This window comes from Mobula birostris, chromosome 2, assembly GCF_030028105.1.
Source record: "Mobula birostris isolate sMobBir1 chromosome 2, sMobBir1.hap1, whole genome shotgun sequence".
Taxonomy (NCBI): domain Eukaryota; kingdom Metazoa; phylum Chordata; class Chondrichthyes; order Myliobatiformes; family Myliobatidae; genus Mobula; species Mobula birostris.
This window is the reverse complement of record NC_092371.1, coordinates 79,141,057-79,163,065: the sequence shown is the minus strand read 5'-3', so window position 1 is coordinate 79,163,065 and position 22,009 is coordinate 79,141,057. Positions and strand designations below refer to the sequence as shown.

The 22,009-nt window shown below is 42.5% G+C and overlaps 1 protein-coding gene across 1 annotated transcript in view; it reads left to right on the top strand.

The window, feature by feature from the left end:
* LOC140210649 (deoxynucleoside triphosphate triphosphohydrolase SAMHD1-like) overlaps positions 1-20,373 on the top strand; it is a 70,033-nt gene extending 49,660 nt beyond the window's left edge. Inside the window, exons 12-17 of the mRNA XM_072279799.1 lie at positions 1,330-1,451; positions 8,739-8,753; positions 17,692-17,784; positions 18,519-18,623; positions 19,342-19,479; positions 20,338-20,373. Of these exons, the coding sequence (XP_072135900.1) occupies positions 1,330-1,451; positions 8,739-8,753; positions 17,692-17,784; positions 18,519-18,623; positions 19,342-19,479; positions 20,338-20,373 (509 nt within the window). The remainder of the gene's footprint in view (positions 1-1,329; positions 1,452-8,738; positions 8,754-17,691; positions 17,785-18,518; positions 18,624-19,341; positions 19,480-20,337) is intronic.
* The last annotated feature ends 1,636 nt before the right edge of the window (positions 20,374-22,009 follow it).

The window sequence follows — 22,009 nt, the reverse complement described above, 5'->3', positions numbered from 1 at the left end:
TAATGGTTGGTGTCAGGGTCTGTAGTCTAAAACTATAACATTGAGAGATTTTAAGCAGAAAACTGTACATTACTAATCACTTTTCTAAATTAATGCAAAATCATCTCTCTTTTTTGGAAAAGTACAAACTCCTTGGACGCAGATCTTGAAGCAGACTGTTAACATCCGGTCTCCTGGCATTCAGGATGAGTTAGTAAATTGGATTTTACATTGGCTTCATAGGTGAACCCTGAGAGTAGTTTGTAGATTGTTGTCTCGCTAACTGGAGGCCTGTGACTAGTGTGGTGTAGGGATCGGTGCTGAGTCCATTGTTGTTTGTCATCTATATGTCGGCATTCTGCAGTTCAGCTCATTTAGAGGATGATAAGTAATATTTTGATTTCTGTACTGCTACTCTTGCTGCTATTGAGATTTGTTTTTCCTTTTGTGATGTGTTTGTGCTAGTTCCAGTAGTGTTTACTTGTGGCCTTGCACATGTGTGTCATCTCTTTGGTTTAGGAATATATATGTGAAACCCTGATCTGAACCAGGAAAAAGCACATAATGAATTTTTAAACAATTATAAGAATCATAAAATGAATCTCAATAGCAGTAAGTAATAGCAATGTAGAAATCAAAATAATCCTTATCGTCCTCTAAATGAGCTGACCTGTGAAATGCTGACAGACTTTCACGCAGCCTCTCCTCTGTCTAAGTCCAAGTTTAATTCTGACTCAACATACTCTGACTCTCTCAATGTACTGTTCCCTATCACAACACTGGCCACCAGTCGTGGTCTAGCCTTGGACAAAACACTCAGCTCTTGCACCAAACAGGTGCCCCTTTTATACCCATCAAAACCCCTTACACTGGTACTTTTACATGCATGTGATACCTGCACCATGAATTCAGCTTCCAGTGAAAGTCATGTTTTCACCATCTTCCACTGTTATGGCTGTACACGTGTACTCCCCTAATTTTCTCAAACTTTGCTGTCGACTGGGTCTCTTGTACTCTCCTAAATAATCTCACTGCAAATTAGCACCATTTTGTCTTTCAGACTTCCATTTTATTTTAGTGTATACCAAGTAGGAATCACATTGAACTTTTTCCTATGGTACAGGAACGGGCCAAAGTGACTCAACAGAATAACAGTTTGGCATGTACAGGATAGGCCTGGGTCTGTGTCGTATTGCTCTATAACTGTATAACTCCATTGCTAATCAGTACGAATCACACATTTATCTTCCTAATTCGCTTTAAGTCAACCAGAAAACAAAAGTTTGTTAAATCAGTGCAATTACATGTTGTTGTAATGTTTTTCTTTGATCTTGTATTTTGTTTTTACAGACAGTATCTTTGAACAGATTCTGAATTCCTCTGAACCTGAGCTGGAACAGGCACAGAAAATCCTGAACCACATCATAAACCGCAGATTGTACAAATGTATTGGGCAGACACAGGCTGAAGAAGTGAGAACAATTACACAGGAAATTATTACTCGGGCTGGTAGTCTCTGACACAACTCTCTATATGACTCCCACAACCAGAAGGCAGCGAACCTTCCCTTGAAACGAGCTGAAAATTGAAGAGCAGGTGTAATAGTAATCCTTTTAGCCCTTTGAGGCTCTCTGCTATTCAACATTATGGCTGTTCTACCTCAGCATCATGTTCCTGCACCATTCCAACGCCCTTGATTCAAGCCTGCTCTGCTATTTTGTCATGGCTGATGGATTTCTCTCAATTTCCTGCCTTCTCCCATATCCCTTCAGGCACTGACTAATCTGCCCCAAATATACCCCAATGACCTGGCGTTCACAGCCGCATGTGGCAATAAGATGTGAAAGATGAGGGGAGTAAAAGTATTACTTTAAAAGGATTAAAAGTATTATATATGAATGCACGGAGTATAAGAAATAAAGTGGATGAGCTTGAGGCTCATTTGGAAATTGGCAAGTATGATGTTGTGGGAATAACAGAGACATGGCTGCAAGAGGACCAGGGCTGGGAAATGAATATACAGGGATACACATCCTATCAAAAGGACAGACAGGTTGGCAGAGGGGGTGGGGTGGCTCTGTTGGTGAGGAATGAAATTCAGTCACTTGTGAGGGGTGACATAGAATCAGGAGATGTAGAGTCAGTATGGATAGAACTGAGAAACTGTAAGGGCAAAAAGACCCTGGTGGGAGTTATCTACAGACCCCCAAACAGTAGCCTGGATATAGGGTGCAAGTTAAATCAAGAGTTAAAATTGACATGTGGCAAAGGTAATTCTACGGTTGTTATGGGGGATTTTAACATGCAGGTAGACTGGGAAAATCAGGTTGGTACTGGACCCCAAGAAAGGGAGTTCCACATATTCACCACACTCTGGCTAAAGAAATACCTCCTTATCTCCATTCTAAATGGAGGTACCTCTATTCTGGTCTTAGACTCCCACACCAGATGAAACATCCCCTGCAAACCTATTCTGTGCAGACCTTTTAACATTTGTTAGGTTTCACTGAGATCTCCCCTCATTCTTTGAATTTCAGCGATTTTTGCCCCGCAGCCATTAAATGGTCCTCATATGATAAGCCTTTCCATCTCAGAATCATTTTTGTGAACCTCCATTGAAACCTCTCCAATGACAGCACATCCTTTCTTAGATAAGGGGCTCAAAACTGCTCACAATACTCCAAATGAGGCCTCACCAGCACCTTATACATCCTTAACATTACATTCTTGTTTTTATATTACAATCCTCTCCAAATGAATGCTAACATTGCATTTGCCTTCCTCACCACTAACTTAACCTGCAAATTCACCTTCTGGGAATCCTGCACGAGGGCACTCAAGTCCTTTTGCCCCTCAGATTTTAGAATTTTCTCTTCATTTTGAAAATAGTCTACACTTTTATTTCTTCTACTAAAGTGCATGACCATACCCTTCCCAACACTATTTCATCTACCGTTTCTATGTCCATTCTCCCAATCTGTCCAAGTCCTTCTGTAGCCTCTCTGCTTCCTCATACTACCTGCCCCCTCCCCTATCTTTATATTGTCTGCAAACCTGACCACAAAGCCATTAATTCTCTCATCCAAATTATTGATGTATAACGTAAAAAGTACAGTCTCAACACACACCCCATGGAACACCACTTGTCACCAGCAGCAAACCAGAAAAGGCTCAGTTTATTCCCACTCTTTGCCTCCTGCCAATTAACCAATGCTCTATCCATGGTAATGTATTTCCTGTAATACAACGGGCGTTTAACTTGTTAACTAGCCTCACTTGTCAAATCCCTCTGAAAATCCTAGTAGATAACATATTCCAATTCCCATTTGTCTATCCTGCTTGTTATTTCTTCAAAGAATTCCACCAAATTTATCAGGCAAAATTTTCCCTGAAGGGAACCGTGTCTGCTACACCCTATTTTAACATGTGCCTCCAAGAAGCAGAAACCACATCCTTAACAATCAATTCCAACATTTTCCCAACCACTGAGATCAAACTAACTGGCCTGTAATTTTCTTCCTTCTGCCTCTTCCCCCCTCTTGAAGACTGGAGTGACATTTGCAACTTTCCAGTCCTCTGTAACCATGCCACAGTCCATCGATTCTTGAAAGATCAATACTAATGCCTCAACAATCTCTTCAGCCACCTCCATCAGAACCCTGGAGTGTACACCATCTGGTCTACGTGACTTATCTACCTTCAGACCTTTCAGTTTCTCCAACACCTTCTCCCTAGTAATGGCAACTTCACACACTTCTGTCCCCAACATGCTCAAACTTCCAGACTACTGCTGGTGTCTTCCACAGTGAAGACTGATGCAAAATACTTATTCAGTCCATCGGCTATTTCGTTGTCCCCCATTTACTACTTCCCCAGCATAATTTTCCAGCAGTCCAATATCTACTCTCCCCTCTCTTTTACCCTTTATTTATCAGAAGAAACTTTTGGTGTCATCTTTCATATTATTGGCAAGTGTAATTTCATATAACCATATATAACCATATAACAATTACAGCACGGAAACAGGTCATCTCGGCCCTTCTAGTCTGTGCTGAACTCTTACTCTCACCTAGTCCCACCGCCCTGCACTCAGCCCATAATCCTCCATTTCTTTCCTGTCCATCTAGCTGTCCAGTTTAACTTTAAACGACAACATCGAACCTGCCTCAACTACTTTTACTGGAAGGTCATTCCACACAGCCACCACTCTCTGAGTAAAGACATTCCCCTCATGTTACCCCTAAACATTTGCCCTTTAACTCTCAACTCATGTCCTCTTGTTTGAATCTCCCCCACTCTCAATGGAAAAAGCCTATCCACGTCAACTCTATCTATCCCCCTCACAATTTTAAACACCTCTATCAAGTCCCCCCTCAACCTTCTACATTCCAAAGAATAAAGACCCAACTTGTTCAACCTTTCTCTGTAACTTAGGTGATGAAACCCAGGCAACATTCTAGTAAACCTTCTCTGTACTCTCTCTATTTTGTTGACATATTTCCTATAATTCAGTGACCAAAACTGTACACAATACTCCAAATTTGGCCTCACCAATGCCTTGCACAATTTCAACATTACATCCCAATTCCTATACTCAATGTTCTGATTTATAAAGGCCAGCATACCAAAAGCTTTCTTCACTACCCCATCCACATGAGATTCCACCTTCAGGGAACTATGCACCATTATTCCTCGATCCCTCTGTTCTGCTGCATTCTTCAATGCCCTACCATTTACCATGTATGTCCTATTTTGATTAGTCCTACCAAAGTGTAGCACCTCACATTTATCAGCATTTATCATATTTATCACACTTATCATACTTATTTAATACATGACTAGTATTAACTCCACCTTTACTGACTGAATAGATTTATTCCCATTTTTGTTACACTGCTTTCTGTTTTTTCAGAGATTAATTTTTTTGTGATTCAGCAAAATATTCATAACTCAGCCTATTTTGAGTGAAAAGGCAAAAGAATGCTCTTTATTTTACTTTTGTCCACCCATGCTAAATTTCAAGATTGTGGCTGTAGGTCTCAGGTGTGGCTACTGACTGATAGAACTGGGCAAGGCAGAACTTCAACGCATTGAAAGCTGCACCTCCAGCTGCCCAACTAAGTTATTGAAATTATAAATGTGTGGGCACATGGCCAAGTGGTTAAGGCATTTGACTAGCGACCTGAAGGTCATGAGTTCGAGCCCCAGCAGAGGCAGCACGTTGTGCCCCTGAGCAAGGCACTTAACCACTCTGTGGCAACACTGGTGCCAAGCTGTATCGGCCCTTGCCCTTCCCTTGGACAACATTGGTGTCGTGGAGAGGGGAGACTTGCAGCATGGGCAACTGCCGGTCTTCCAAACAACCTTGCACAGGCCTGCGCCCTGGAGAGTGAAACTTTCCAGGTGCAGATCCATGGTCTCGCAAGACTAACGGATGCCTTGTATATTATTTAAATGCCTCAGAAAACTTGGACCCCTCACATCAGCCAACACTCAGCCTTTCCTGTTCACTAAGGATCCATTCCTAAACTCCCACCAGTTAATTCTGAGGAGCATAAAACAACATTTGGCTGGTCTCTGGCACCATTTGTAAAGTTCCCTTTGCTATGTTTTCAGTCTGACTGGGTACCATCCGGTTAAAAAAGAACCATCCACTCAAGGTGGTAAAAGCCCAATGTGCAACTAGAGCTACTTCTCTCCTTCTTAGAAATCTAACCTTCCATATTATTGCATTTTCTGTGGCCATTTCCCTCACTCTCCATTTGCTATCTTTTTAATGTATTCTATCTTTTCCTTTTTTATGACTTTTTTAGTTGCCTTCTGTTGGTTTATGAAAGATTCCCAATCCTCTAACTTCCCACTAATTTTTGCTGTATTAGATGCTCTCTCTTTGACTTTTATGTTGGCTTGGACTTCCCTTGTCAGCCAGGGTTGCATCATCCTGCCTTTAGAATACTACTTCCAGCTGAACTAAAGTCAATAACAATTGTGTCATACTCATCCAGATTCGAAGATGAATCTCTGAATACAGTCCAGTCTACCGATTCAAAGCAGTCCTACAACCACTCCTGTGCCTCCCTTGTCCATACCTTCTGGGTCCTCACTACTGGTGCTGCAGTCTTCAGTCTCTGCCTGTATTCAGGGGGTAGAAGTACAGCCAGGTGATCAGACTTTCCATAGTGAGGGCATGGAAGAGCACGGAGGGCATTCTTGATGATGGTGTAACAATGGTCCAGTGTGTTGTTTCCTCCGGTACTACAAGTGATTTGTTGATGATAAATATTTAGTGAGTTAAAATCCCTAAAAATGATGGTGAAGGCATCAATTTCTGCTGTTTCGTGCATGTTGATCCCATTGCTCAGATCATCCAAAGCCTGTTTGACATTGGTTGAGGTGGAAAGTACATTGGTTCCAAAATGATCACAGAAATTTCCTGCAGCAGGTAAATTGGAAGGCACTTAATTGCGAGATATTCCAGGTCTGGTGAGCAAATTTGGGACAGCACTGGTACATTTGTGCACCAAGAGGAGTTGATCATGAGGCACAAACCTCCACCTCTGCTAAGATAACCTGTCAATCTGAATCACTACATTCAGCTAATGTTCTCTGATACAGCACCCTAGTGCTGAGATCTTCAATTTCATTCACTAGAGACTGTAGGTTTGCCAGCAAGGTAGTTGGTATTAGGAGTCTACAAATGCATTTCCTTAAACGTACTTGTATTCCTGACCTGCAGCCAAGTTTCCAACATGGAATCCAATTTCATAGGGACGTACAGAGGCCCAGCTACTGTAACTTATTGATTAGGATTGTGGGAATGATGGTGTAATAGTGGCCAAAGGACCTAGGGCAATGGACGAACTGAAGGAAATTTATATTAGGCAGGAAATGGTGTTGGATAGACTGTTGGGTCTGAAGGCTGATAAGTCCCCGGGACCTGATGGTCTGCATCCCAGGGTACTTAAGGAGGTGGCTTTAGAAATCATGAACGCATTGGTAATCATTTTCCAATGTTCTATAGATTCAGGATCAGTTCCTGTGGATTGGAGGGTGGCTAATGTTGTCCCTCTCTTCAAGAAGGGAGGAAGAGAGTAAACAGGGAATTATAGACCGGTTAGCCTGACATCGGTGGTGGGAAAGATGCTGGGGTCAATTATAAAAGATGAAATTATGACACATCTGGATAGTAGTAACAGGATTGGTCCGAGTCAGCATGGATTTACAAAGGGGAAATCGTGCTTGACTAATCCTCTGGAATTTTTTGAGGATGTAACTATGAAAATGGACAAGGGAGAGCCAGTGGATGTAGTGTACCTGGACTTTCAGAAAGCCTTTGATAAAGTCCCCCACAGGAGATTAGTGGGCAAAATTAGGGCACATGGTACGGGGGCAGAGTACTGACATGGATTGAAAATTGGCTGGTGGACAGAAAACAAAGAGTAGCAGTTAACGGATCCCTTTTGGAATGGCAGGCGGTGACCAGTGGGGTACCGAAGGGTTCAGTGCTTGGACCGCAGCTGTTTACAATATATATTAATGATTTAGATGAGGGAATTAAAAGTAAACTGAAGCATACTCATCCGGATTCGAAGATGAATCCCTGAATACGGTCCAGTCCACTGATTCAAGGTAGTCCTGTAAGCGTCCCTTGTCGACACCTTCTTGGTCCTCACTACTGGTGCTACAGTCTTTAGTCTCTGCCTACACTCAAGGATTAGTACAACTAGGTGATCAGACTTTCCGGAGTGAGGGCATGGAATACCACGGTAGGCATTCTTGATGCTGCTATGAAGCCTGATTTATACTTCTGCAGTAACACGACGCCGTAACCTACGCAAGTGACCTACGCGCATTGTGAGCATTTATACTTGTACATCGGTGTGTCTGTGTCGCACTGCAATTCCCGCATGCCACGCATGCGCACACACCTGCCCGTGCAAGGCTTCATGGTCATGGTAGTCTTTCTTGGGGTAAACAAGAAGCGAGCGTCTTTTTTCGTAAAAGCGAAATGTGTCCTCCATAATTTCGGAGGTCCGTAAAGCTTTATGGAAAGCATTGCAGCCAGAGTTCCTTCCCTGCCCTTCAGTCGCCCAAAGGGAATATATTGCAGCCTAGGATGAAATGCAATGCTACCAAGCGGACCAATCACAGCTGTTGCGTTCTGCATTGCTGCGACACGTAGTTACATTTTGGGAGAGGTGCACGTCAGGCTCTGGCGTTGGGATCCGCATTGGCTCTGCGTCGGGTTTGCGGCAACGCAGTACTTACAGCGTCACATTGATGCAAAAGTATAAATCAGGCTTAACAGTGGCCCAGTGTGTTGTTTCCTCTGGTACTACAAGTGATTTGTTGATGGTAAATATTTAGTGAATTTTTCAAGCCGGCCTGGTTAAAATACCCCAAAATGATGGTGAAGGCATTAAGGTGTTCTGTTTCATGCATATTGATCCCGTTGCTCAGATAATCTAAAACCTGCTTGACATTGGCCTGAGGTGGAATGTATACCACTAACAAAATGATCACAGAAATCTTCTGCGGCAGGTGAATTGGAAGGCAATTAATTGCAAGATATTCCAGACCTGGTGAGCAGAATTGGGACAGCACTGTACGTTTGTACACCAAGAGAAGTTGGTCATGAGGCACACACCTCCACCCCTGCTTTTGAGACATCAATAGTCCTATCCTGACGGTGTATAGTAAACCTGACAATTTGAATCGCTGCATCCAGTATGGAAGGGGTTACCCAGGATTCTTGGAAGCAAAGGATGCATGAGGTCCTAATGTCCCTCTGATACAGCACCATAGCTCTGAGGTCTTCGATTTTATTTACTGGAGACTGTATGTTTGCCAGCAAGATAGTTGATTTTATGAGTCTAAAGCTCCATTTTTTTAAACGCACTTGTATTCCTGACCTGCAGCCATGTTTCCAACATGGAATCCAGTGAGAAGTGCGGCTACAATCAGCTTTCTTTCCATTGGTTTTAAGCAGTGACAGTTTATTAAATTGCATTGCAACATCTTTATTAACTGTACGTATTTGTATGTAACTTGGACATATTTGTGATTCCCATCTGTATCAGGCTGAAATGGGAATATTTAATATCCATTGAGCTCTGGTGCTGCCCGAGATCGCCACTCAATAGGTGCCCCAGAAGTCCACACAGGCTGATCAGTTTTGGCCAGCTCCTCTCTCATAACTCCGCAATTCCTTTTACTCCACTGTAATACTGATATATGTGACATTAGCTTCCCCTTCTCAAATAGCAGGGTGAATTCTATCATATTGTGATCACTGGCTCCTAAGCATTTCTTTACCTTAAACTCTCTAATCAATTCCAGTTCATTGCACAACACCCAATCCACAATAGTTGATCCGCTTGTGGGCTCCACCATGAGCTGCTCTAAAAAGGCGTCTTGTAGGCATTCTACATAATCACCTCTTGAAATCCAGCATCAGCTTGATTTTCCCAATCTACCTGCATATTGAAATCCCCCGTGACTATTGTAACCTTGCCCTTTTGGCATCCATTTTCTATTTCCGCTTGTAATTTGTAAACCATATCTTTGCTACTGTTTGGGGTCTTTTTACCTTTGCAGTTACTGAGCTTGACCCACAATGATTCTACTCCTTTTTACCTTATGTCACTTCTTTCTAATGATTTGGTCGCATTTTTTCCAACAAAACCACCCAGTCCCTCTGCCTACCTACCTGTCCTTTCGATACAATGTGTATCCATCGACGTTACACTCCCAGTAATGCCCACAGCGTCCTACATGCTAATCTGTAACTGCTACAGGTTCATCTATCTTATTCCATATATTGTGTGCATTAAATACAACAACTTCAGTCCTGTACTCATCACACTTTTCAATTTTGACCCGCCTTCATATTGCCAGTCATCCCATTGTCTGCAATTTTGCCCAATCTTCAGTCTGTCCATGCAGTCTCACTACACACTGCCTCTATTTGTTAACCAACTGCCCCGTCCTCAGCCCTGTCTCTCCAGTTCTCAACGCCTTGCCAAATGAGTTTAAATTCTCCACAATAACTCCAGCAAACCTGCTTGCAAGGATATTGGTCCCACTGGGTTCAGGTGCAACCCCATTCCTTTCGTACACAGCTTTCCTGCATCTATCCTGTGAGCTCCAGTCTGTGGATTTCAATAGGACATCTTGTTCCTCTAACCTCAAATCCAAGTTTGGTCTGCTTAATTTCTCTGCCAACTCTGAAAGCATTCTTGTGCAGCTCTTCTACAACGTCATGCATGTCCTTTTGCCAATTCAGGAGACCAAAGCTGGATCAGACTCCATGTGGGATTTCATTTGTGCCTAAGACAAATGCAACATGTGTCCACTGTCACTTATCCAGTACTCACTATGATCTTAGAGAAAAGGTCAAATTTCCTTTTGCCTTTCCTAATTTCTTGCTCCACTTACACATTGGTCTTTACTGCCTTGTTACCCAATCTGACCCTGCTTATCCCTCAATATCCCTCAGGAAGAGGAGGAAAGAAATTCTGCAGCGTAACTGCAGAGAACTCGGAAGAAGGCTGAAAAGCAGGACCTCCAGGGTGGTTATCTCCAGTTTGCTTCCAGTTCCTCATGCTGGTGAGGGCAGGAACAGGGAGATAGGGGATCTGAATGTGTGGCTGAGGAACTGGTGCAGGAAGCAGGGATTTAGATCCTTAGACCACTGGGATCTGTTTTGGGATGAGGATAAATTGTACAAAAGGGACAGGTTGCACCTTAACAGGCAGGGGACCAGCATTCTGGCAGGCAGGTTTGCCACTGCTACACTGGTGTGTTTGGACTAAGTAGTCGGGGGGTGGGGGGGAGGAGAGAAAATATAAGGATGGAGTTAAAAGGGAAAGTTAAGAAAGGCAACAGAATTAACGGGTCAGAAAGCTCAGAGAGGGATCGGAGAGTATGGCCAAGTGCAATAGGAATTGATGTGAAAGGTGAGGGGAGTAATGGATTAAAAGTATTATATATGAATGCACCAAGTATAAGAAATAAAGTGGATGAGCTTGAGGCTCAGTTGGAAATTGGCAAGTATGATGTTATAGGAATAACAGAGACATGGCTGCAAGAGGACCAGGGCTGGGAAATGAATATACAGGGATACACGTCCTATCGAAAGGACAGACAGGTGGGCAGAGGGGGTGGGGTTGCTCTTTTGGTGAGGAATGAAATTCAGTCCCTTGCGAGGGGTGACATAGAATCAGGAGATGTAAAGTCAGTATGGATAGAACTGAGAAATTGTAAGAGCAAAAAGACCCTAATGTGAGTTATCTACAGGCCCTCAAACAGTAGTCTGGATGTAGGGTGCAAGTTGAGTCAAGAGTTAAAATTGGCATGTCGCAAAGGTAATGCTACAGTTGTTATGGGGGATTTTAACATGCAGGTAGACTGGCAAAATCAGGTTGGTACTGCACCCCAAGAAAGGGAGTTTGTGGAGTGCCTCTGAGATGGATTCTTAGAGTAGCTTGTACTGGAACCTACCAGGGAGAAGCCATTCTGGATCTAGTGTGGTGTAATGAACCGGATTTGATAAGGGAACTCGAGGTAAAGGAGCCATTAGGAGGTAGTGACCATAATATGATAAGTTTTAATCTACAATTTGAGAGGGAGATTGTAAGATTGGAAGTGTCAGTATTACAGTTGAACAAAGGGGACTATGGACCCATGAGGGAGGAGCTGGCCAAAGGTGACTGGAAAGATACCCTAGCAGGGATGACAGTGGAACAACAATGGCAGGTATTTCTGGGAATAATACAGAAGGTGCAGGATCAGTTCATTCCAAAGAGGAAGAAAGATTCTAAGGGGAGTAAGGGGCGACCGTGGCTGACAAGGGAAGTCAAGGACAGTATAAAAATAAAAGAGAAGTATAACATAGCAAAGATCAGCCGGAAGCCAGAGGATTGCGAAACATTTAAAGAGCAACAGAGGATAACTAAAAAGGCAATACGGGAGGAAAACATGAGATACGAAGACAAGCTAGCCAAGAATATAAAGGAGGATAGTAAAAGCTTCTTTAGGTATGTGAAGAGGAAAAAATTAGTTAAGACCAAAGTTGGGCCCTTGAAGACAGAAACGGGTGAATTTACTATGGGGAACAAGGAAATGGCAGACGAGGTGAACAGGTACTTTGGATCTGTCTTCACTAGGGAAGACACAAACAATCTCCCAGATGTAGTAGTGGCCGGAGGACCTTGGGAAACAGAGGAACTGAAGGAAATTCACATTAGGCAGAAAATGGTGTTGGATAGACTGATGGGACTGAAGGCTGATAAATCCCCAGGGCCTGATGGTCTGCACCCCAGGGTACTTAAGGAGGTGACTCTCGAAATCGTGGAGGCACTGGTAATTATTTTCCAATGTTCTATAGATTCAGGATCAGTTCCTGAGGACTGGAGGGTAGCTAATGTTGTCCCCCTTTTTAAGAAAGGAGGGAGAGAGAAAACAGGGAATTATAGACCAGTTAGCCTGACATCAGTGGTGAAAAGATGCAGGAGTCAATAATAAAGGATGAAATAGCAGCACATTTGGATAGCAGTATCAGGATCAGTCCGAGTCAGCATGGGTTTACGAAGGGGAAATCATGCTTGATTCATCTTCCGGAATTTTTTGAGGATGTATCTATGAAAATGAACAAGGGAGAGCCAGTGGATGTAGTGTACCTGGACTTTCAGAAAGCCTTTGATAAAGTCCCACATAGGAGATTAGTGGGCAAAATAGGGTACATGGTATTGGGGGTAGGGTACTAACATGGATAGAAAATTGGTTGGCAGACAGGAAACAAAGAGTAGGGATTAACGGGTCCTTTTCAGAATGGCAGGTGGTGACTAGTGGGGTACCGCAAGGCTCGGTGCTGGGACCGCAGCTATTTACAATATACGGTACATTAATGATTTAGATGAAGGGATTAAAAGTAACATAAGCAAATTTGCAGATGACACAAAGCTGGGTGGCAGTGTGAAATGTGTGGAGGATGTTGAGACAATGCAGGATGACTTGGACAGGTTGGGTGAGTGGGCAGATGCATGGCAGATGCAGTTTAATGTGGATAAATGTGAGGTTATCCACTTTGGTGGCAAGAACAGGAAGGCAGATTACTATCTGAATGGTGTCAATTTAGGAAAAGAGGAAGTACAATGAGGTCTAGGTGTCCTTGTTCATCAGTCACTGAAAGTAAGCATACAGATACAGCAGGCAGTGAAGAAAACTAATGGCATGTTGGCCTTCATAAAAAGGGGAGTTGAGTATAGGAGCAAAGAGGTCCTTCTGCAGTTGTACAGGGCCCTGGTGAGACCACACCTGGAGTATTGTGTGCAGTTTTGGTCTCCAAATTTGAGGAAGGACATTCTTGCTATTGAGGGAGTGCAGCGGAGGTTCACGAGGTTAATTCCCAGGATGGCGGGACTGTCATATGTTGAAAGATTGGAGCGACTGGGCTTGTATACACTGGAATTTAGAAAGATGAGAGGGGATCTGATTGAAACATATAAGATTATTAAGGGATTGGACACGCTAGAGGCAGGAAACATGTTTCTAATGTTGGGGGAGTCCAGAACCAGAGGCCACAGTTTGAGAATAAGGGGTAGGCCATTTAGAACAGAGTTGAGGAAAAACTTTTTCACCCAGAGAGTTCTGGATCTGTGGAATGCTCGGCCTCAGAAGGCAGTGGAGGCCAATTCTCTGGATGCTTTCAAGAAAGAGTTAGATAGAGCTCTTAATGATAGCAGAGGCAAGGGATATGGGGAGAAGGCAGAAACGGGGTACTGATTGTGGATGATCACAGTGAATGGCGGTGCTGGCTCGAAGGGCCAAATGGCCTACTCCTGCACCTATTGTCTATTGTCTAATATGTGTTGCCTTGCATATAACTCAGCTAAATCAGCCTCTATTCTAATGTATACTGAGGTGGTATCAATTGCATGGGATGTTTGGCTTGCGGTTGCAATACATGCTGTATGTACGTTAGACACACTCTCCTCAGGGTGTACATCATCCTGTAACTCATCGGATGTATCCCTGGTTACAGACTGTTCTTTGACTTTGTAAATAGGGAACTGACCTTCAACATCGCGTATATATTTAATTGCTCTGTCTTGCCTTCCAGGTTACTGCTTCCAGCTGAACTCATCTTGTCCCAGACAAAACAATGGCAGTTTCAATTCAGCTTTTCAACACACTGAAGGGTCAAACACTTCAGGAAAACACTATAGAGCTTTTCACTCCAACCCAGTCAGACACAGCAACACTGACCATTCAATGCTTTGTTTCAAATCCAAAATACACAACATGAATTAACAAGCTGCTCCAAGCTGTGGTGCTTCTAATTTCTCAGCATATCCAAAAGCTGATGTTCATTTAGTATAACTACTGAAAAATTTTGCTGCCAGAAAAGTAGTGGCAAAACTAATCCAAAATCAAAACAGGACATTCGCCTTTTACCTATGACCATATGGACTGTTATACATGTGTGACGTGCCCACTGCTCCAATGATTGCTCCAGAAGTCGAACCTTTCATTTGATCCTCTATTAGCAATTAGCAAACATGTAACTAAGCATTCTGTCTGTCTAGGTACCGTATCCGATGCGGACTTTGGTGACCATGGTTTTCCATATAGATCTATCCTTCGTTTTTTGGATGACTTCCATTTCCTCCATGTGTAGCCACCTGGCTATGCTTCTGATGTACATAAGCTGAGGTCTTCCTCTAGGTTTGCTCCCCTCAATCTTTCCAGAGAGCATGAGTTTTTCTAGTTCATCTTGCCGCATGATGTGTCCTAGGAATCTGAGTTGTCTTTCTCATTGTTGGTATGAGTGATCGAATTGCTTGGGCTCTTCTGAGAACTTCTTCATTTGAGGTGTGTGTGGTCCATGATATTTTTAATATTCTCCTGTAGAACCATAATTCAGCTGCTTCTAGTCTCTTTTCCATTGCTGGGGAAATGGTCCAGCATTCGTTTCCGTAAGTCAGGATAGAGTAAATGTAGCACTGCAGTATTCTGTTTTTAGTGTACATGCTCATCTTTCTGTCTGTTAATATGGTCTTCATTTTTTGGAAAGCTTCTTTCGCCATTGCTATTCTGTATTTGATATCTGTGTCGCACCTGCTATTGCTTGTTATTAGGCTGCCAAGATATCTGAATTTGTCGACTTGTATGATATTTGTATTTCCGATCTTGATCACACATTGTGGGATGTTTGTCTTTCTGGAGATGACCATGCTTTCTGTCTTCTTGGTGCTGATTGAGAGGCCTCTGCGATTACTTTCTGCTGCCACTGTAGTGAGTAGTTCTTTAGTTTTGTTTCTGATTCAGCTATTAGTACAATGTCGTCAGCATATCTGATGTTATTTATATTATGGCCTCCAATTGTGAATCCTTTGATGTCTTTAATACTTCTCAAGATATTTTCACTATACAGGTTGAATAAGTCTGGTGAAAAGACAGAAACTTGCCTGACTCCTCTCACGATATTCACATACTCACTTACTTCTCTTTCTTTTCTGATGGATGCTGTCTGGTCCCAGTATAAGTTTCTTAAGAAACATATATCTTTCCCATCTATGTCAAGATCTTGAAGCATTTCCAGGAGATCTTGCTGTCTGACAGTGTCAAAAGTTTACGTATAGTCGATGAAACATAGGTAGATGTCCTTTTGTACCTGGATTGCTCGTACACAGATCATCCGTAGCATGAAAATTGCATTTCTGGTTCCAGTGTTTTCCACAAAACCGCATTGTTCTTTACTGATTTCTGATTTTATACAGTATCTTGCTCTCATCGTGATTAAAACATAGAAAATAGAATATAGAACAGTACAGCACAGTACAGGCTCTTCGGCCCACGATGTTGTGCCGACCTTTAAACCCTGCCTCCCATGGAACCCCCCACCTTAAATTCCTCCATACTACTCTGAGAATAATTTTTGCCACGTGGCTCATCGGGCTTATTGTACGATGTAACTCACATTCTGTTGCTCCCTCTTTCTTTGATGATGAACACTGATTTACTTCAATCATCAGGTATCTCCCCATGATCATAGATTTCATTTGCTATTTCTGTTATTTTCTCTATTCCAAAATCTTCTAAGGCCAGTATCATTTCAACAACGATGTTGTCTGGACCAGTTGCTCTGTTATGTTTTGTTTTATTTACGGCTGCTCAAATTTCTGATTTTAGAATGCTATGTCCTTCAAGATTCTTCTTTATGTTCGGTTTTCTCCTCTTTGGTCTTCAAAAAGTTCTTTTATATATTCTGTCCATCTGTTTAGGATTTCCTCTTTGTTCATAATTAAGCTGTCGTCTTTTGCCTTGATGCATCCACTTGCTGAGCAAGGTAATTTCCCCGTTAGTTCTTTAATCTTACTGTGCATCAACTTTGATCCAGAGTTATGGGTTTGTAGCATTTCTATCTCCGAGCATTTCTCATTTAGCCACCTGTCTTTAGCTTTTCTGCATTTTCTTTTTATTGTCTTACCAAGTTGTTTGTATTCTTCGCTGTCTCTTGGTTTGATGGTCTGTTTTTGTTGCATCAATTGTATTATAATTTCAGTTTTCCATTTCTTCCTACTTTTCTGTTCTTTTCGTGGGATGGTTTCTTTTGCAGCTACAGCCATGGATTCCTTCAGTATGTCCCAGGAAGATTTGCCTCCTTCATCCTGCAGCAATTGAAAATGGTTTTTCACCTTGATTGTGTATTCTGTTTTCAGATGAGGGTTGTTTTGTAGTTGTTGATAATCCAGTGGTTCCGTTAATTTTCTCATCTTTATTTCATTTTGCAAATGACTGGTATGTGGTCGCTTCCACAGTCTGCTCTAGGGTAGCTTTTAGACTGGCTTATCGAGTTTTTGAATCTGTTATTGATTGTTATGTAGTCGATTTGATTTTTGCTGTTCCCATCTGGGCTTCTGCATGTCCATTTCCTTCTTGGATGTTGTTTAAACCAAGTGTTGGTGATTATCTGATTGTTTGTTTTACACCATGATGTCAGCTTTTCTAAGCATTATTGAGCGTTATCTCGGAATTCAGCAAATAATATGAGCTGCATCAGTCCCAAGCTATAAACTGCAATGAAATAAACAAGAATATGCAACTTAGTCCCTTCGATTTACCCCACCCCCACTCATGTAGCCAGTTACCATCATAAACATAATAAACCCCACAGCATAGAAGTACAAAGAGAGAGAACAGATACATTGCTCCTACAATAATTTTTGAACAGATTTTCTGAAATGCTTCATTTTTTTTCAATCTCTCTCTGTTATACGTTTATCAATAGTAAAACAATTGAAACCCCTTTTCTAACAAGTATCATTAGCCCCTCACTGACAGCTCTTACAGAACTACTAAAATGAAATACCTACAGCATTGTAAAAATTTTAACCAGGGCGTTACACAATGAATGCACGTAAATAAGCAACGGGACTCATTATATTTCCTTGGGAATAAAAGTCCATAATTATTGTTACTAATTCATCAATCATTGATAATCCCTGCTCAAAATTATAATGGCATTCGAGAAAATTTGGGCATATGCTCTCAAAAACGTTTGCTCTCCTAGACGGTCATTTGTAACATTACAATCCCTGTAGGGCGTTGACTGTCACAGACTGCGGTCACTGTTCTATTGTACATTGGATTTTATTTGTACATTTACAAATTTAATCAAACTCACTTGAAATGTTCTCTCTCCATCAGGAGGAGATTGATGATCTGAAGACTAAAGTGGCTGCAGCTGTTTCCTCAGAACCTGGGAACATTCAACTCGAGGCAGAGGATCTCATTGTAAATGTGAGTACTGGCTCGTTAATGATGGAGAGGAGAGTTCTCCATACATCTGGCAGATTGTGCCATTATGGAACCAAGCCCTTCAGCCAGTCATCAGGTACCCATTTACCTAATCCTACCCTCACCTATTTTATTCTCCACATGTTCCTATTGACTCAGTACAGATTCCAGCACTCACCTGCACACCAAGGGTACATTACAGTGGTCACTTAATCTACAAATGTGCACAGTTTGGGATTTGGGAGAAAATCTGAGACCCCGAGGAATTCCCCTTGGTTACAGGGAGAGCATGCAAACTCCACATAGACAGTCCCTGAGGTCAGGATTAAACCCGGGTTACTGACTCTGTGGCAATCACCAAACACCTGTGCACACATCTCATTTGATTCTTCCCTCATTTCCATCAAATCCCCCCAGATTCTATCACTTACCCGCACTGTAGGTGTAATTTACCACAGACGTTTAACCCGTATGTCATTGGCACGTGGGGGAACTGGTGCACCTCAGGGAAATTTGCGTGTTCACAGGGAAATTGTGTAATCTCTGTACAGGAGTTCGGGATTGAGCCTGCGCTGTGGAACTAAGAGACTGCACTTCTATTAACAGAGTAACTTTCATAATCGATGGGCTTGTGACCAATGTGATAAAAAATACAGTTTGTTTTATTTTGTGGCTGTCTACGAGAGAATAATTTGTTTTTGACCGTGAATAAATATAACTAAAATTTCTCACACTAGGTTATTCCAATGAACTACGGGATGAAAGAGAAAAACCCCATTAATAATGTTCGATTCTACTGCAAGAATAACCCCGACAAGGCCTTCCCAATCAGAAGCAAGCAGGTAACCTCCCGAGCATCAGAGGTATAAACACATTTGGCTGCTGAAGCAGCGTGTGAACTTGTTTCCTTCCAGCCTTGCACTGGCCACTGCTGGGGGTGTGACCTGGTCTCATTGTGGGCTTTCCAGTCTTTTCAGTCTGCTTCCCAGCCATCATAGTCTCTGGAGATCTTGGCTGTCTCACTGGGATCCAGCTCTGAACTTGGTGTGTCTCCATCTGAACCTTGCTCCATTGCTCTAGGAAGCTCATTGTGGTCAGTTGTCATAACAGGATAGTTTGGACAGGCTTAACGTGCATTTCCTGGACTTTATAAATGTGGGAGGAGAATTGTTTGAAGCATAGTCTAACAGGGCTTGCCAGGATTGAAGTGGAAAGGGTGTTTTCTTTTTGAAACTGTAGAACTAGGCGTTCAGTTTTTAAAAATAGATGGTTGCTTGTTTAAGAGGTGAGGCAAAGCCTTTTCTCTCAGTGATCATGCATCCTTGGAACTTTTTTCTTTGAAGCAGAGAACTTGAGTACTTTTAAGACAAAGGCATGATAAACTAGTGGGCGATTACTGTGAGTAGTCAAGATTGTGGATTGGAAGTTACAACAGATTAGTCGTGATCTTACTGGAAGGTGCAATAGGCTGGAAGAACTGTGTGGCCAACAACCTCGTATGTTTGTATATCTCCTTGTGGTTGTGGGTATTAATCTTCTCTCTCTCTGGTGCCCACCCAGGTATCTCAGATGCTACCAGATAAGTTTTCAGAGCAGCTGATCCAAGTATACTGCAAGAAGACCAACGAGGAGACTGTGCAAGCTGCACGGAGACACTTTGCCCAATGGTGTAGGACCAGGAAGTTACCCGAGCCATGGGTAAGAAGAGTGAGATGTCACAGTGCTACTGTAATAGCTTCTGCAAAGTCGTAAGATAAAATTATGATGGGTATCGATAGGGTAAAAGCTAGCAAGCTTTTGAGATTGGGTGAGATAACAACCAGAGGTTATGGGTTAAGGGTGAAAGGAGAAATATTTAATGAGATCATGAAGGGGAGCTTCTTCACTTAGAGGGTAATAAGACTGTGGAATGGATTGGTGGATTCAAACTTAGTTTCAACATTTAAGAGAAATTTGGATAGATACAGGGGTACAGACGGTGGTGGTCCGGGTACAGTTTGATGGCACAAGGCAGATTAATAGTTTGGGATAGACTGGATGGGCCGAAAGCCTGTTTCTGTGCTGTAATGTCGTGTGACTATCATGGGCATACATACCCTGCATACAGATGCCACAAAATTAGCTTTTTGCTGCTCTCTGCCTCCTGCCCAATGGCAACAACAGGAAGAGGGATGAGGTGCTGAATGATCTCACTGTCCTGAGACATTGCCTCTTGCAGATGCTCTCAATCCTTTCTCTGTTTGGCTGTTATACTCAGGAAATATTAGTGTTGGTTTTCGCCTGCTATGGGTGTGTGAGCTTCTCCAGTCACAGTTTGACGTTTGTCATGCAGGGAGACTGTGGAAATGTCCCCTTTCCTTCCTCAGAAATAATGACAAGGAGAAGATGGGTGGAAGGGGCTTTCGTTGAAAGCTGAGATCAGTGTGGATTTGGAGATGTGTGGCAGTGCAAGGAAATTGTTTTTCTTAAGCCCTTTTCAAGTTTAAATAACATGAAATGATTTTCTTTTCTCTTCGGAATGGTGGTTAATCATTGCATGTTTGTATCTACCTGCAGGATAGTGATGATATTGACCCTGCGCCGGTGTTGTGACAAGCCCAGGAGTGACGATCAATCACATCGTCAGGCGTGGAGTGATAAAGCTGTCTAAGTAGAAAGAGAATGTTGTAGCTCTTCGAGTAGGAAGAGTGGGGAATTTCCTGTGCATTATGTAATTGTTTTATTTCTCGTCCTTGTTGGTTTAATCTCGTAGTTTCCTTGGTTATTTTCTGATTCCCAGTTAACAGAGCGCTTGCTTCAATGGTGAAAAGAAATCTTCGTGCGAAGAAATTGAAATCTAAATGACTTAGGAGCAGGGTAGTTGAGAAGAATTGATTTCTTTGTTAACACAATATCTTATTGATTGATTGCTCCCTGTTCCAGTTGGTAGCTAACCTCAGACTGTAAACCATGTAGTTTGTGTCACCATGCAGAACGTTGCAGTGTGTGGAACACAACATTCACAGTAAACATATCTTTAGTTCACACACCCCCCAGTTTTCTGCAGGGATGACTCCCTCTGTGATTCCCTTCTCCATTCTCCCTTCCCACTAATTTCCCTCCAGGCACACAACCCTGCAAACAACCTAAAGGCTGCACCTGTCCATTCACCTCCTCCTTCAATTCAGGGCCCTAAATGGTTCTTCCAGGTGAGGCAACACTTCACCTGTAAATCAGGTGCGTTGTCTATTGTATACAGTGCTCCCGATGAGGCCTCCTCTACATTGGTAAGTCCCATCATAAACTGGGGAACCGCTTCGTCAAACACCTCCGCACTGTCCGCCACAAGCAGTACTTCCTGGTGGCCAAACTTCTTAATTCTGATTCCCATTCCTGTTCCGACACCTTGTATTCCCCACACCTTGTTGAGCCAAGGTGAGGCCGCCGTCAGGGTGGAGGAGCTACACCTTCCATCCCTTCTGGGAGTTGAGGCGACATTTTGCTTTTGCACTTTTTAATAATTGTCCGCAGAATCACTTGCTTTTGAACGTCCTTAGGATACTTTTATCTTGTGAAAAGGCAGCTGGATTTGCACTATAGAAATCAGTGCATTAAAACATGTTTTACGCAAATTCCTTGCCCATATGTGTGGGGTTAAAAGTTATGATTTGTGGCTTTTATAAACTTTAAACCTGTTAAAATTCAAGCCAAGTTTAGTTTCTCCTCCCACTTTGTTGGCCACTTAATGTTCAATCACTGCAGGGTGAGAATGGACCAGTGTGTCCAGGTTTCATTGTAGAACACTATGGATTTCTGACCAATAATGGAGAGCTTATGCAATGTTTTATATGATGGATATAAATGTGATCATGATGTGGTATCATTTGTAGACTCAAATAGGAACACTGTAGATAAGTATTCAGATCGTCCCTTGAACTTCCCTTCAGTGTCAAACCCCACCCAACCTGCCTCATTCCCAGCTCTGAAATACAAGCTCATTCGAATCTTCACTCTTCATGACATGCGGAATCTTGTTCAGATATCACAAACATCTCATCCTTGCAGAAATAGAAACTAGTCAACATTGAAAGCCAAATTTTCAGACTGCACAGTTATTACTCAATCTGGGTGGTTAGTGTCCAAGGGGGTAAGTGAGAAGATTACAGGTGAGGTCAGTCCTTTGTACTGAATAGTGTTTTTGTGCAGTGTAAACTGGTGCATGCAGACACTGGTTACTTATCGCAAGTTA